Genomic DNA, 14880 nt, shown 5'->3' on the forward strand with positions numbered 1-14880 from the left:
CACAGCCTGCTTCCTTATTCATCCCAAAGTGTTGAATGGAGGTAAGGTTAGGGCTCTGTAAAGGCTAGGCAAGTTCTTCCATATGGGATGAATATAATGTCATAATTCAAAACTTGCTTGAAATCTTATAATGGTTTTGTAAGATTGAAACTGAAGGCTTGCGTAATGTTTTGATAGGCTGAAAAACATTTAGCATTTGAGTTTTCCTTCTTCACAACTGCAGCACTCTTTTTACAGTGTTTCTCCAACACATTCAGACTTTCAAATGGGTCACTGGTGTATTAAGGTTTGTTTTCCAGGTTTGAAACCTTGTAAAAGGTGATCTAAAAGCTGGTGCTTTTTTAGAAAAAAAAAGTTCAGAAACGTTGAAACTTTGAGGGCAAATCTTTATTCATGGATGTACATTTGCTCTCATATTGCAGACTGATCTTACAGAGCTAAGTTTACTCTGAAACAGTCGGAATCCATTTGCTCTTGACCTATTGTTTGCTCTCTGAGTGCTGCAGTTGTGAAGTAGGAAAACTGAAATCCAAAATATTTTTGCAGAGATTTTAATTAGAAAAACGTTTATTAGAAATGTAGTAGGGAAAAGACGTGTAGACGTCTGATTCATCCTCGCAATACAAACAGTTCTGTTAATAATTATAAACTTTATTTATATACAACTTTTCAGAACAAAGTGCTTAATAGCAAAATAGAATCCAATTAAAAAACTAATAAAAGAACAAAATAAAAAGGATAAACTTTAATTATCAATTCCATTGTTTCAATGTCTTGTATACTTTGTTTATCTAGATCTTGGAATCTGTAAAATGGGACGCATCGGAGGATCTCAGGAAACACTAGGCTCATATGGAATTTAACAATTACTGATATACTCAGGGTTTAGTCCCATCCGGGCCTTAAAGGTATAATATGTAGTGAGTAACAAGTTTGTAAACACATAGTTCAAAGTTGGCCCCTCCTCCCTGGCTCAACAGCCAGAGAGAGAGCGCGCAGCAGTGGTGGTAGCGCCGTACAACGCAGTGAATCAAAAGAATAAAATGTTATTTTCTGATTGTCTCGCAGCGCTTACGTTCTAAAACACAAACACACCCACACCTCCGTGGGAAGGTTCAGCATTGTAGGATTAGTGTAGTGAATGGAGAGCTTCATCCTGTCTGTTTCTGTGTGTCTGCGTCAGTTAAACTTGAAAAACGCAAAGGTAGCCATGAAGCTAAAATTGGAAGTGTATGTAGCCTTTTGTTAGAGTTAATAAGGAGTCTGGCACCAGCATTTTGAATTAACTATAGTCTAGAAAGGCTGTGTTTGATTAAGCATGAGAGGAGTGAGTTACAGTAGTCTAGACCAGTGGTTCTCAACCTGAGGATCCCGACCCCCAAGGGAGTCAAAAGATCCTTTCCGGGGGTGGTCGTGGATGAAATGACATTAAAAACGAGGCTTTCCCGGCCAAACAGACAGCCGTTATAGAGATTCATCATCATCATCATCATCATCACACTCCACAGTTTCTTGCTTTTGCTTCAGCTTAAGTTCAGCACTGTGGAAAGGCCTGGATCCACCTCACGGAGAGCAGCGATCAGAACGGAGCAGGCTTCAGCTCCCTTTCTTTGCACCATGTCGATCACTTCTACTGCTTTTTCTGCTTTGGCTTTTGTTCTGGCTGACTGCATTTCAGCATCATTCATCACGTGAAGCTCAAGAAGTTTATCTAGAAGCTGGTCTAGAACAGGTTCAGACACTCTGTCAAGAAACTCTATTTGACTGGTGTGCAGCTTCTTGTCACCTGGGATGCCGTCCCCTGCTGGACGCCTTCTCCTGCTGGGACGCTGTCCAATGCTGGGATATTTCTCTGTGGAATTTCACCTCTTGGACCTTGAAGATAACCAGGGAAAAATACTTTTGTCATATAACCAACAATCACTTTTACACAGAGCTCTCTCAGAAATAACAAAATTGTAAAATAAACTGAAATTAAATGTCATGTTTTTATCTGCTACAGCAACATATCTGCTCTGTAAGTTCCTGAATGTGCAGAAGAGCTACATATCTATTCTCTTCCGGTGTATGGCTGAACTCTTGACATCAGGTGTAGTGCTGTTGCAGGTGGGTGACGTCTTTACCTTTCAGTAACACCTGACGTTTCCAGATTACTTTCCTCTCCTGGTCCTGAACCATCAAAGTCACTTCCTCCGTGTTCGTAGTCAGGAAAACTTCAAACGTCGGATGCAAATTTGGTCCATACTTTGAGTGAAAGGGTGCAGACTGAAAACCATTAGCAATGCGTTATTTTCAAAACCAGTTATAAAAATGTTTATCTGGTAATTCCCTGATTGTGAATCTACATGCAGCCAGACATTGTATTATTATTGAGGATTATGTTTATAAGAATTAAAAGTGACTTGACTCACATCAGGCTGTATTATGAAGCTGTCAGGTTCACAGTGGACACTGTAACTTTGACCAAAGCCGAGGTAACATTTGGAAAAGGATGTGACGTACTCTGCACCTCGTCGTTTCTTTTCAACCTTTAGTAAAGACATTTTTTATTAGTTTAATTTATGCTCAGATAGTCAAGACAATTTTATTTATAGAGAATTTAAAAACAAATGTTGACCAACGTGCTTTGCAGATTGAGAATTACAGTCAATTAAAAACATAATGAGGACATGCTTTAAAAGTTAATTAAAACATAAAATAGGAAATATTACGAATGACACTGGCAGACAGAAAAACAGGCTGAGAGAGCTTCCAGAAAAAAAGCCTACAAACTAAAGAGCAATCTAAAGATCTACAGTTCAGATTGATTTTGATTTTTTAACCACAACACGAGAAGCAGAGTGTGAATCATCTCTGTGGAAACTGCTGTGGCTTAAAACAAGAGTTTAGGCTGATGGTGAGAACATATGACAGATAGCTTTACCTCATCTAGAAGGACGTTGTCAGGCAGCAGCAACACTTCGAGTACTTGATGCCCTGCGTAGTGTGGTCGGAGGACCAGCAGAACTTGGCCCTCTATTGGCAGGGTCATGTTCAGAAACCTTTTAACGAAATCCCAGACCAGGCCAAAGGCAGCGAGGTGAGGGACCTTTACGACAGCATGAGTTACTGTAATCTCCAGCGGCTTCAAGATGCTCATTCCGTCATTGGTGATGTGGACGACAGACAACAGGCCATCAACGAGCAGCGCTGTGAAAGCAAAGAGCTGTTAAACCTTTACATTACTGCTAAAACAGTAGCATTTCTCCTCCCAATGACGTACCAGTTTGCCTCTATCCTTTACCTATTATTTTTGAATGTGTTATTACTTTTCTGTCCCAGATGTGGTGTGTCTGGATGTGTGCATTTAGTGATAAGCTTCATTATAACTTTATATACAATACCGTTTGTATTCTCCTGCCACGAGAGCTTGATTACAGTCAGATGTCTAAGAGCACTACTCTATGTCTGAATGGTCTTTTGTGCTTTTAGGTTGGAGAAAGTCCTCTTTACAAATGGATGTTATTGAGTGAAGAGTTTGTTTTGTACATGGAGAACCAAGCGATGTACAATGGTTCAACCAGACTGGGAACTAAAAGGGCAAAAAAAAACATACCTCTGAGCAACAGTTGGATGAAAACTGTAAGCCATTGGTTAAAGAAACTGGAAGCTTACTATCAAAATGTGTGCAAACAGGTTCCTGTTTCTGTGTGCACAAAGTACACAATAACACAGTCTATAACAAGCTGGAATTAACAGGCAATATGTTGCTTTCGCAACTACAATAGAAATAGGTTAGTCTAGGGTTTGCACTATTGGGATATCAGCTGTGTCATACTGTGGACTGAAAAATCACAGTTTAAACCTCTTCAAGCTAACCTCTGAGTAGACTGCAGAGGGCCCAAAGAAAAACCGACTCAACTTAATATTTAGAGCACAGCACTGTTTCAATAATGATCGAGGGTCACTTAGCCTTTCTGGTATGGAAAACTAATTCAAAACCCAAGGTCCAACAGTATTTTCCCATCATGCAACACTGTGGGGACATCAACTAAATGGAAGTTTGAAAATGTAAATACATGTTGTGTCTGAATTATGCATTTCTCTGTTCAAAGAGTTATTATTGAAGGAAAGAAGAACATCAATATGACGCCTATGTATATTTTTCAATGCTACACGTTCATATTAATCTTTGCAAATGTTACTAATTTATGTTTTGACACTGTGTACAGCCATGTCTTTACCATCCTTTGTTTCACAGTGTGGGAGGTGGAGCTGAAGGACAGCAGCGTCCTCAGAACACTTGATGTTGAACAGCGGCCCTGCAGCCTTCTTGCCAGCTGGTTGGAGGAGGCTCTGATCCCATTGGACAGTCCTGTACAGCAGCTCCGCCTCCTGAGCCATAACAAACACCAGTCCAGTCAAACTACACTGGAACACACCTGGACCAGGACATCTGAACCTGTAGGACACCGAAGGGACTAATTAATGTAACAAGCATATATCGAAGCCGTGCAGCTGAAAGCCGTTGCTAACTCCGCCCATACAGTTGACAAATTCACGTGACGCTTCAGAGGAAAGGACGTCTCATCCCTCTAAAAACACATTTCCTTATTTCCTCTCTCCTCCCACGATTTCCCCCGTCTCTCCCGTGCTTCCTCGGTGGGACAGACTAAGACGTGAGGAAGGGAGGCAAGTGGAGGAGCCGGGGGACGCAATATAAGGGAAATGAGAAGGACCCAAATCCCCAAGATCCCTTCATTGCCATATTCCATCCATCCACTAGATGTCCTCGGACATTCCCTCCTTTCCCCATCACCTCACTGCCCCGCCCATCTTCACACCTGTTGCCACTTCCCTCATCTGCTCTGCCTGGCCTTCGCCGCCCACCTCCTCACCTGCATCTCATTTCCTCATCAGCCACCCTCAGGTCATCATAGCTGCAATGTTGCCTCTGTGTTTTGCGTTTAAGTCACCTGAACCAGTACCGGAAACCTAAGTTTCTCCTGATGGTGTGGCCAGCACTTTGCGTGGTAGCTTGCTGCCATTAGTGTGTGAATGAATGAGAGGCAAAATATATAAGATTATATAAATGCAGCTATGGTGTCTACATGCCTCCACCAGTTCATTCTCTGGTGTTGAGCTGGCTGCAAAGCCTTTAAAGCATCCACCTCCATGTCTGACCTGTTTGTTCAGTTTCTTGAACTGCCTGCATTAACAGCTGCTGCAGCCACCAGCCTCTCACCATTTGTTTAGTTTGAAGAACAACAATATGTATGAATGTTCATTGACCATTGATGGTTAACTGACGCGGGCAGAATGAGGCTCTTCAATGAGTTGAAGGGAAATAAAAGAAGTTAGTGTGCATGGTGTGTGCACAGTTTAATGAATCAGATTTTTTGTTTTATATGGACTTTACACAGTTTGATCAATGAGGTCCAGGTCCATACTGCTGTGACCGCTGGGTGTGTTATGATTATTCGACCTACAGTGTTCAGCTTTGACTAGCTCGCCACAGACAACAGACCCTTGACACAACTTGACGAACCATGAAATACGTTGGAATAGTGTTGTCATATTATAGGATTACCTGTATGAACCTTCAGTTGTGCGTTCAGGTGAGAAGGATAATGGAGTCTGGAATTAAGAAAAGCACAAAGTTAGTTATTTTAATAGAAGTCAAGTTAAATTCTAATTAAATGAAAACAAACCACAACTACTCGCCCTCTGCTGACTTGGTACAAATTCATTACATTTTGTTCAGTGGTGAAATCTCAATAAATATACTTCACACATACAACTGCTCCTCTCTCACCTTTCTGTAATCCTCGGGCAGTATTGTTTTCACATCCAGTTTGACACTGGAGTCATCTGATGGAGAGAAGTGAAGGAGAAAGAACAACAATGAAAACATGAATCAGGGTCAGAAACATTAGCAGGGAAAATACTTAAATATTTTCAGCTTGAACAAAAATGGAATTGACAAATATTTTTGTTATACAATGAGGACATACTCATTTTAAAGTAAAATAGTTTGATGAATGGGGACATTTTTTCAATACTCACTTTTTTTGTGTTTCTCAGCTGAACTTGCCACATGTCTAATAATCTTGCCATTGATCCTGTAGAGATACACAATCCCAAAAGTTATAGCTCAAGTTTAAAATAATTGTTTGTTCTTTGAGTAAGCCAAATTCAGAGTCCTGACATGAGCCAACTGAGCTAATGCTTTATATCGCATCACATCTTCTCTGCAAAAACTACAACTGACTGCAGCCGATGTTCTGAGCCCGCATTAGAGGAAATAACTAGTCAGTCTAGATCCAAAAACATCATAGGCAAACAAACGTTTTCACTCTCCTGTAAAATCCCACTGGTCGGTTCAAAAGTGGCAACCGACTGTAAAATGTTGCTTGGCTTTGCATTGTCAGTTTGCATTTTATGGTTTGTGGAAGAAACAAAACATAAGATGAAGGGATAGCCTACTGTTAGAGACACATTAGGCCGGCTGCACACTGGCTGCGTGGCGTGAGCGTGTCAGCTGCGTGGCGTGTCCATTTTTATTTTGGCTCCCATGTTAACAGGTTAGAGCTTGTACACTGCCTGCGTGACACGCACGTCTCAGGCGAGGCTCGAGCTTTTTATGTTTGAAAGTCTCTAGGTTTTGACATAAATGCAGATATAAATGTAATTCAAAAAAATATTAAATAATTATCTATTTTCAAATAGCCTATTGCACCTGTCAATACAGAACGAAATATTCTGTAGCCTATTTTGCCGTCAATAGCCTACTGCTGACGTTATCTTTGCTGTAATCAAATCAGTATATATTTATGTTTAACATGGTATTTCATTTTATCAGTGGGAAACATGTGTACAGACAAGGCTAGCAGCAGCACCGCGTCAGACACGTTTCTGGTGTGCAAAGACAGAAAACGCCACGCAGCCGCCACGCAACTGACACACAACAGAAATGCCACACTCACGCCACGCAGACAGTGTGCAGCTGGCCTTAATCTCCATGGGTTTATTAAAATACTGCTGAACCAGCATGGACTGAGTTGGCCCCCTCACTGACCTCAGAGTCTCCAGTCTACAGCGTGGACTCTCCACAAGAGCAGACAGCAGCTTCAACCCAGAATCCTGCAGCCTGTTGAGACTCAGCTCCAGCTCTCTCAGACTGGAGGGGTTGGACCTCAGAGCTGAGGCCAAAGAAGCACAGCTGATCTCTGACAAACTGCAGTGCCACAATCTGAATAATAATAAAAAAAAAAAAAAAATTAATGAAATTTATTTATTATTCAATCAGATGTGTTCAAGTTTTAAATGTGTAGCTTGACATAACTATGTCCTTAGTTAATTTATCAATTAACTTGTCCATAAAATGAGTAGTTGGACCTTGTCACTGTGGATCATCATTACATCAGACTTCTAGTTTATTATTTAAGAAAACACATTGAAATGAATGGAAACCAAAGAAATATTTCTACTTCAGAAAGTTAACTTCATCACATTAAAACAAACAGTTCAGATGATCGTCTGTATGCAGATGTGAGCCTTTACCAAAACGTAGAAACATTAATTTACTACAACTACCAGAGTGGACATTTTCTACAGTTTCTTTGAGATAAGCACGTCTTTTGCGAATGCAGACTAAATTTAGTACAAGAAAAATAAAAATATATACAAAAGAAAATGTATGGATGCATGTTATGAATGTACTTACATTGTGTTCAAATGTTAAAGATAAGCTCTCAATACTAACAAGAGAGTCAGTGAACTGACCTCAGAGTGTCCAGTCTACAGTGTTGATTCTTCAGAAAATCACACAGCAGCTTCACTCCTGAGTCCTCCAGCTTGTTGTTGTCCAGGTCCAGCTCTCTCAGATGGGAGGCATTGGACTTCAGAGCCGAGGCCAGAGAACCACAGCTGATCTTTGACAAATTGCACCTCCTCAATCTAAATAAAGAATAAATGATGTAACTTTAGAAGACAATTTTCCTGTTTAAAAATCTTATGTTTGATTATCTGTTCAAAGCAGAAGAAGGTTTCGAAGGTAAAAGTTTAAAAAAAAGGGAAAATCCAAACACCTGAACCCAACAGGATGCAGGTTAAAAACTGTAAAATACAAAAAGAGAGGTCTCAGTAATATTAATTGAACAATGTGTTGCAAAAGCCTATCAGCGTTTAGATTCTTCTGATGTCCTGATGCTGTTTAATCAGAAATGGAGGAACAAATGATTGTAGCAGTCTGTGGGCTTCCAGAGCTCGGTATTACCTCTTGTACAGAGCCTGAACGCTACAGTACGAACACACAATTATAGTCTAGCTAGCTGTCTCAATTTACCCTAGAGGTGGGAATCATGATACAATATTATCACGAGACTTACGTCATGATACGATATTACTGCGTTTTTAAACATTGTGATATATTGCAATTCATTACCTTTTTTCCAACTTCTAATTATGTCCACAAAGCACAACTTTGTTGACATCTGTTTGGTCTAAAAAAAAGAAATGTCTCTGGTTTGTTCATCTCACTTCAATTTTCCATCTAGTGGACTTGAAAAAGCAATTGATCTTAGTATTCTAGTACCAAAAGGTTAAATTCTCATGTGCAATTTATATATTAAAAAGATCCATACTTGGCGTCTGTGTATCGATACAGTATTGCCATGGAAAATATCATGATACTATGCTGCATTGATTTTTTTTTTCCCGCACTCCTAATTTACGTTGCAGAGATTCTGAGGAGCAGTTAACCATAGTCCTCATAAATCCACCAGAGTTTGAAATGCCAACACAAAGAAAGGGGAAGGTGACGGACATCCGGCCGAAATGAGGGACATCTGGCGGAATTTCGGGTGGCCCCGGAGCAATCCCGGAAGTGAAACATCGTTGATAGAGTAGTGTCACCACAACTTTCACAAAATATAATCTCAGCACAGAAGTAAAAAAATATGTCTGACCTCAGAGTCTCCAGTCTACAGTGTATACTCTCTAGAAAACCACACAGCAGCTTCACTCCAGAATCCTGCAGCTTGTTGTTACTCAGCTCCAGCTCTCTCAAACTGGAGGGGTTGATCTTCAGAGCTAGGGCCAGAGAAGCACAGCTGATCTCTGACAAATTGCAGCCCATCATTCTGGATAAAGAATGATGTAGATAGAATTTAGATAGTAGATTGACCGATCAGATCTCTTCAGTGTAGTGTGTAGCTCAACATTACTATGCCCTAATCAATATGCTTTTTCCTAAAAAGTAACTGTCATTCTGTTATTGTGGACTACCATAATGTCAGCAATGGTGTAGATACAAATCAATTAATGATCCAAGCTCAAACTGTTGACAGCCTGTTTTATCTGCCATCATCAGATCTCAAACAACGTTGTTTATTACTGTCAGCCTCATCAGTACTGATATCATGTTCACTGACTGATGGGACCGCAATGTGAGTATGTGGTACTCTAAAAAACTGTCAAATTTCCTTTCTCAACTTTTCATTACTTTACTAACTGTTTAGCCATCCTGAAAGACAGAACATGTTGCAGGAAATTATATTTATTCGTGCTCAGGCAAACGCAGAAAATGTACGAACCAAGTATGTGAAACTAAGTCAAGGATTTGAAACTGACCTTAGTGTCTCCAGTTTACAGTTGGGACTCTCCAGTCCAGCAGACAGAAGCGTTACTACTGATTGCTTCAGGTTGTTGTCAGTCAGGTCCAGCTCCCTCAGATGGGAGGGGTTGGACTTCAGAGCAGAGGCCACAAATTCACAGTTAATATCTGTGATTCCACAGCCAGAAAGTCTGTTATGACACATAAAAGAGGACACCTTAATTCATGCACTGGATGACAAAACAGTTCGACATATCCGGTTTTGGTTAACATTGGCTCTCCATGTCAGTGGTTCAGCTGAGCTTATATTTATGTTTCACATGAAACAATAATTATGTCTTTTTCATACCTGCAGACTTGTAATTTTTTATTTTGCTTGAATCTTAAAAGATGAAGGGAGAGAGTAATGTCCACAGTGTGATCTGATCCCATGTCTCTCTCCACAAAGTTATCATGAGGTCATGTTGATTAGAAAAACATGTTTACAGCTCAGTGAACAGTTACAGTTGAAAAGAGGATCTCTCTTTGTCGGCTACCTGCTCCAATAAAGTTTTATTATTTATTTCAACATGATATCATCAGAAAGATGTTAAGTGTATCAGCATCTTTTTTTAAAAACTCTGTATTTCTATTAGGGCTGTCAAAATGACGCGTTCATTTCGATTAATTAATCTGAGAAAAAATAACGCGGACTAATCTATTCCATATTGACCCGGAGCCGTTCTAGCCACCATTGGACTATAAAATGAATGAGGGAGACGAGAATGCGCTGCCTGGGTCATTAATTGGAACATTTACTTGTAAAAATCTTCTTCCTGCCAACCCTGAATAAGTTATTGTTATTGTTATACATTATTATTAAATCATTTAATTTTGACCATATGGCCTTAGCAATAAACAAGCCGTTCTTCAATGTCACCGACTGTTGTTTAGTACCCTTTTTTTTTTTTTTCCCTTTTCTTTTTTTACTTTCTTATGAAGTATCGGTTCAGGCACCGTTAATTATGTATGCGATTAATTTCAATTAATTAATCAGAGTATGTAATTAATTAGATTACATTTTTTAATCGATCGACAGCCCTAATTTCTATGTGTGCTTTGTTTTAGCCAGGAAGGTCCCATTGAGATCTTCTTCATCCAGGGAGTCTTGCCCTTAACATAGTACTCATGTAATTACAATATGCTAATGACAACTTTACTGCACTTACTGATAACTGTAAAATTTTGCATTTCAAACAGCTCAAGAACATCTATGACAAAATAGAACTGACATATTTTGCAAAACAACAAGAGAAAGACAATTTAAAGTATAATAAGAATTTTTTTAAATTTTTTACTGGAAGAAGTTAACTACTAATCTAAAAATGAATTACATATGGACTTACACAGCCTTTCTGCAATTCGTCACAGCTGGAATCAGTCTCTCTCGTCCCCAAAGTGTTGTGGTGTACTGGTGCAGGTCCACCTCATCCAGAACCTCGTCCGACAGCTGCAGCATGTAGACCAGAGCTGAGCAGTGGATCTCACTGAGTTTCTTCTGTGATCTGCTCTTTGACTTCAGGAACTCTAGGATCTCTTGATGCAACGAGTGGTCGTTCATCTCCATCAGACATTGGAAGATGTTGATGTTTTTGTTAGGAGGCATCTCATCACTTTTCATCTCCTTTAAGTTGTTGATGGCTTTCTGGATGATTTCTGGACTGCTTTCTGTCTGACCCAGCAGGCCTCCTAAGGATCTCCGGTTGGACTCCAGACAGAGGCCGTGGAGAAAGCGGGCAAACATGTCCATGTGGCCATTTTCAACTTCAAGGCATTTTTTCATTGCTCTTATCAGGAAGTCATTCAGGGATGGGTAATCATGATCATTGCCATCACTGTTTTCATTGTCCCAGTCTTTTCCCAAGAAGTCCTTCAGTACCTCCGTGTTCCTGTTGGTATAACAGTGAAACACGTAGAGTGCAGCCAGAAACTCCTGAACACTCAGATGAACGAAGCAGTAGGCGGTTTTGTGGAAGACCACACGCTCTTTTTTGAGAAACGTTGTACAAACTATTGAGTACACAGAGGCCTCTGACAAATCAAGACCACACCGTTCCAGTTCTTCTTGGCAGAACATGGTGTTTCTTTTCTCCAGCTGTTCAAACGCCAGCCTCCCCAGCTTCAAAATAACTTCCCAGTCCGCCTCCGTCAACTTGTGTGGGCTCGTCTCCTGTTCTTCATCATTCTTCCGCTTTGTCTGAACCAGCAAGAAGTGTGAGTACATGTCAGTCATGGTCGTGGGCGGCACTTCTTTCAGGTCTTTAGTGAACATTTCTTCCAGAACTGTAGCAGTTATCCAGCAGAAGACTGGGATCAGACACATTATGTTGAGTTTCCTGGATGCCTTGACATGTGAGATGATTCTACTGGCCATCTCTTCATCAGTGACTTTCCTCCCGAAGTACTCATCCTTCTTGGCATCAACAAAGCCTCGTACTTCTGTTACCCTGTCAATACATGCAGGAGGGATCTGACCTGATGTTTCAGGTCGGGAAGTTATCCAGACGAGAGCCGTGGGAAGCAGATTTCCCTGGATGATGTTAGTCAACAGCACGTTGATTGATGTCATCTGTGTGACATCAGAAACAACCTCATTGTTCTTGAAATCCAGTAAGATTTTGCTTTCATCCAGGCCGTCAAAGATGAACATAACTTGACAGGCGCTAAGCTTGTCTGGTTCAATCTGTTGTAATGTGGGATGGAAAAGCTGGATCAGCGTGAGAAGACTGTACGGCTCATCTTTGATCAAGTTCAGCTCCCTGAATGGAAGCGGAATCATCAGACTGACATTTTGGTTTTCCAAGCCCTCTGCCCAATCCAGAGTGAACTTCTGCACTGCGAAGGACTTTCCAACGCCAGAGATGCCGTTCGTCAGGACGACTCTGATCCTTGGCGGTACGTCACATTCGGAATTAAATACGTCGCGGAACATGATTGGAGTGTCTTGGATGGTCTTCATCTTGGAAGCTGTCTCAAGCTGCCTTACATAATGTTGGGTATTAACCTCATCACTATGTCCCTCTGTGATGTAGAGCGTAGTGTAGAACCTGTTGAGGAGGGTTTCACTTCTCGTTTTATCAGTTCCTTCAGTTACACATTTACATCTCCTCTTCAGACTGAGCTCATGTTCGTCTAAAACCTCCTGCAGACCGCCATCTGCTGAAACAAAATGTTTCAAAGAAGAACATTTATAGAATCTGGTGATTATTTTTATGACCAACATTACAAACAAAACAATAAAGCCTCTTTTTTATTTCATGATGTTCATAAAAATCTTAAAAAGGGAAAATTAGGTAGTTTTTCCAACCTGGACCTGATTTCACCATGCATTTGCATCTAAGTGACTAATGGGAACAAAAACCTTTGAAATTGGTCCAGTATTGAGCGAGAACTTAAGACACAAATGCATAGGAAAATAGGGTTAAGGTAATAAAATACAGAAATTCCCCTTTATTGACTGTGCTGAAAAACACAAGGAGAATCCTGTTTTCAGACATAATGCCATCAGCAGACAGAAGTACAGTCTTACTTTGTACAGTGCCGTTTGTTTGGGATCTTTTTCCACAATGGGGACAGGTGGAGTCTCCTGATGAAGCAGACTGGTGCCAGTATGTGATGCACTGTCTGCAGAACCAGTGTCGACAGCTGGTAGAGACTGGATCCTTCAGGACATCCTGACACAGAGCACAGCAGGACAGCAGCTCCTCCACAGAACCATGTGTCCTCTTATTCTCTCTATGGAAACAAACCCATTATTTAGAACATCTTTATAAACATTAGAGGTGACCAACCACAGCTCAAAAGTTGCCTGCAGCTCTTTCCCCTACATATACACTACAGTTTGGAATCAGCTGTTATATATATCCTTCTTTCCTTCAATAATAATTATTTGAACAGAGATTTAAATACTGTAAATCAGACACAACATTAATTATTTATTTTAAATGATTCAAACTTCCATGTACCTACAGTGTTGTATGACAGGGGAGAATACTGATGGACCTTGGATTTTGAATTTGTTTTCCAGTCCAGAAATGCTAAGTGACCCTCGACCATTATTGAGCCATCACAATGGTGCACTAAATATTGCGTTAGTCCGTTTTCTTTGGGCCGTCTAATCAGTGGTTAGATTGAAGAGGTTTAAACTGTGATTTGACAGTACATTATGTTCAGCTGATATTTCAACAGTGCTTAATCTGGACTATAACCTTCTATTTCTATGAGTTTGAAGAGCTTTGCTAAAGCAAACGCTTGCCTGTTAACTCCAACTCTCCACTTAGGCGTGCCACATGTTAAGTAGCTGTAGCTGTGATGGCTCAACAACCAGGAAATGAAAAAAGGAAGAAGAAGACGTCGCCTTGGACTCTAGGCCGCGGATTTTTTTAATTGAGAAGGTATTTTTTGACATACAGTACAACAGACTAAACAATGAATCGGGGGGAAAAAAAACAGCAGCTTAATCAAAAATGAGAGTAATCTTTATTTGCAAGTAACGCTCACCTTGCCTCAGCCAGTCTGTTTTCCTCCCACTGCTCTGCCGAGTGTAAAATGGAGTCTGGCAGTCTGACTTCATATTTTCACTAGTTTGCTCCTCCTCCCTTCGGATCATAATCAGCTCTATTGGCCAGGTGAGGGAATACTGAGAGCAACTTTGCTCTCAAAGTTAGACAGTTTCAAGAATACTTTACAGGACGACAGAAAACAGACACAGCTAAAAAGCAAGGAAAACAAACTGAACAAATGTAGGTAAAATGAACATTTAACTATAATGTTCACACAAGTAGGTTAAAAAATTGCGTTGTCTTGCAGCTCTGAAACTCTGAAACAGACGATCTTGCAGGGACATGTTTGCTCTAGTGCTGCAGTTGTGAAAGAGGAAAACTCAAATGAATAATCTTTTCAGCCTTTTAAAAACATTATGCAAGTATGGAAGAAAATAATGGCCATAAAGATTTGGATTTTATAGGCAAGTGAATAATAAATTTAACCACTACTGAATACTTGATGTTAAAATGTAAACACCAGTGCATTAGCACTGATTAGATTAGATAGCACTGAAATGTTTTATTTTTCAGACAGCACTGCAGTTGAAAGCAACACGCTCCACAAGAGGGAGCCAGAGTTTAAAAACAAAGACAGACAAAAACATGTGGGCCGAACCATAGACTGTTAAATACAGTCTATGGGCCGAAGGCATGGATGTGTTATAATAAAGTTTCTCTATGAACTCGGATCTAAAACGTGTT

The 14880-nt window shown here is 40.3% G+C and overlaps 1 protein-coding gene across 2 annotated transcripts; it reads right to left on the reverse strand.

Annotated features, from left to right (window-relative positions):
* Positions 1-369: 369 nt before the first annotated feature.
* LOC116051390 (NLR family CARD domain-containing protein 3-like) lies at positions 370-14242 on the reverse strand. Of its 2 annotated transcripts, none has more exons than XM_031301773.2 (16): positions 14135-14242; positions 13164-13369; positions 10981-12790; positions 9613-9786; positions 8949-9122; positions 7765-7938; positions 7058-7231; positions 6046-6101; positions 5795-5850; positions 5570-5616; positions 4224-4441; positions 2924-3189; positions 2412-2528; positions 2124-2265; positions 1836-1875; positions 370-1800 (listed from the first exon to the last, which is right to left on the reverse strand). In XM_031301773.2, the coding sequence occupies exons 3-16, from the start codon at positions 12591-12593 to the stop codon at positions 1524-1526; spliced, it is 3528 nt and encodes a 1175-aa protein (XP_031157633.1). In that variant the 5' UTR covers positions 12594-12790; positions 13164-13369; positions 14135-14242; the 3' UTR covers positions 370-1523. The 2 variants fall into 2 exon arrangements, with proteins under 2 accessions (XP_031157633.1, XP_031157632.1); XM_031301772.2 differs by having other exon boundaries at positions 10981-12793.
* Positions 14243-14880: the final 638 nt, after the last annotated feature.

Source organism: Sander lucioperca, chromosome 6 (assembly GCF_008315115.2).
Source record: "Sander lucioperca isolate FBNREF2018 chromosome 6, SLUC_FBN_1.2, whole genome shotgun sequence".
NCBI lineage: Eukaryota > Metazoa > Chordata > Actinopteri > Perciformes > Percidae > Sander > Sander lucioperca.

What these genes read in the sequence shown, in the direction of transcription:
- LOC116051390 (XM_031301773.2), bottom strand. Translation starts at nt 12,593, where the DNA reads ATGAAGACCATCCAAGACACTCCAATCATGTTCCGCGACGTATTTAAT. An exon ending in AGCTGAGAAACACAAAAAAA is followed by an intron (nt 5,851 to 6,045) that starts GTGAGTATTGAA and finishes TCTCTCCATCAG; the next exon opens with ATGACTCCAGTGTCAAACTG. An exon ending in ACGTCAGGTGTTACTGAAAG is followed by an intron (nt 1,876 to 2,123) that starts GTAAAGACGTCA and finishes GTTATCTTCAAG; the next exon opens with GTCCAAGAGGTGAAATTCCA.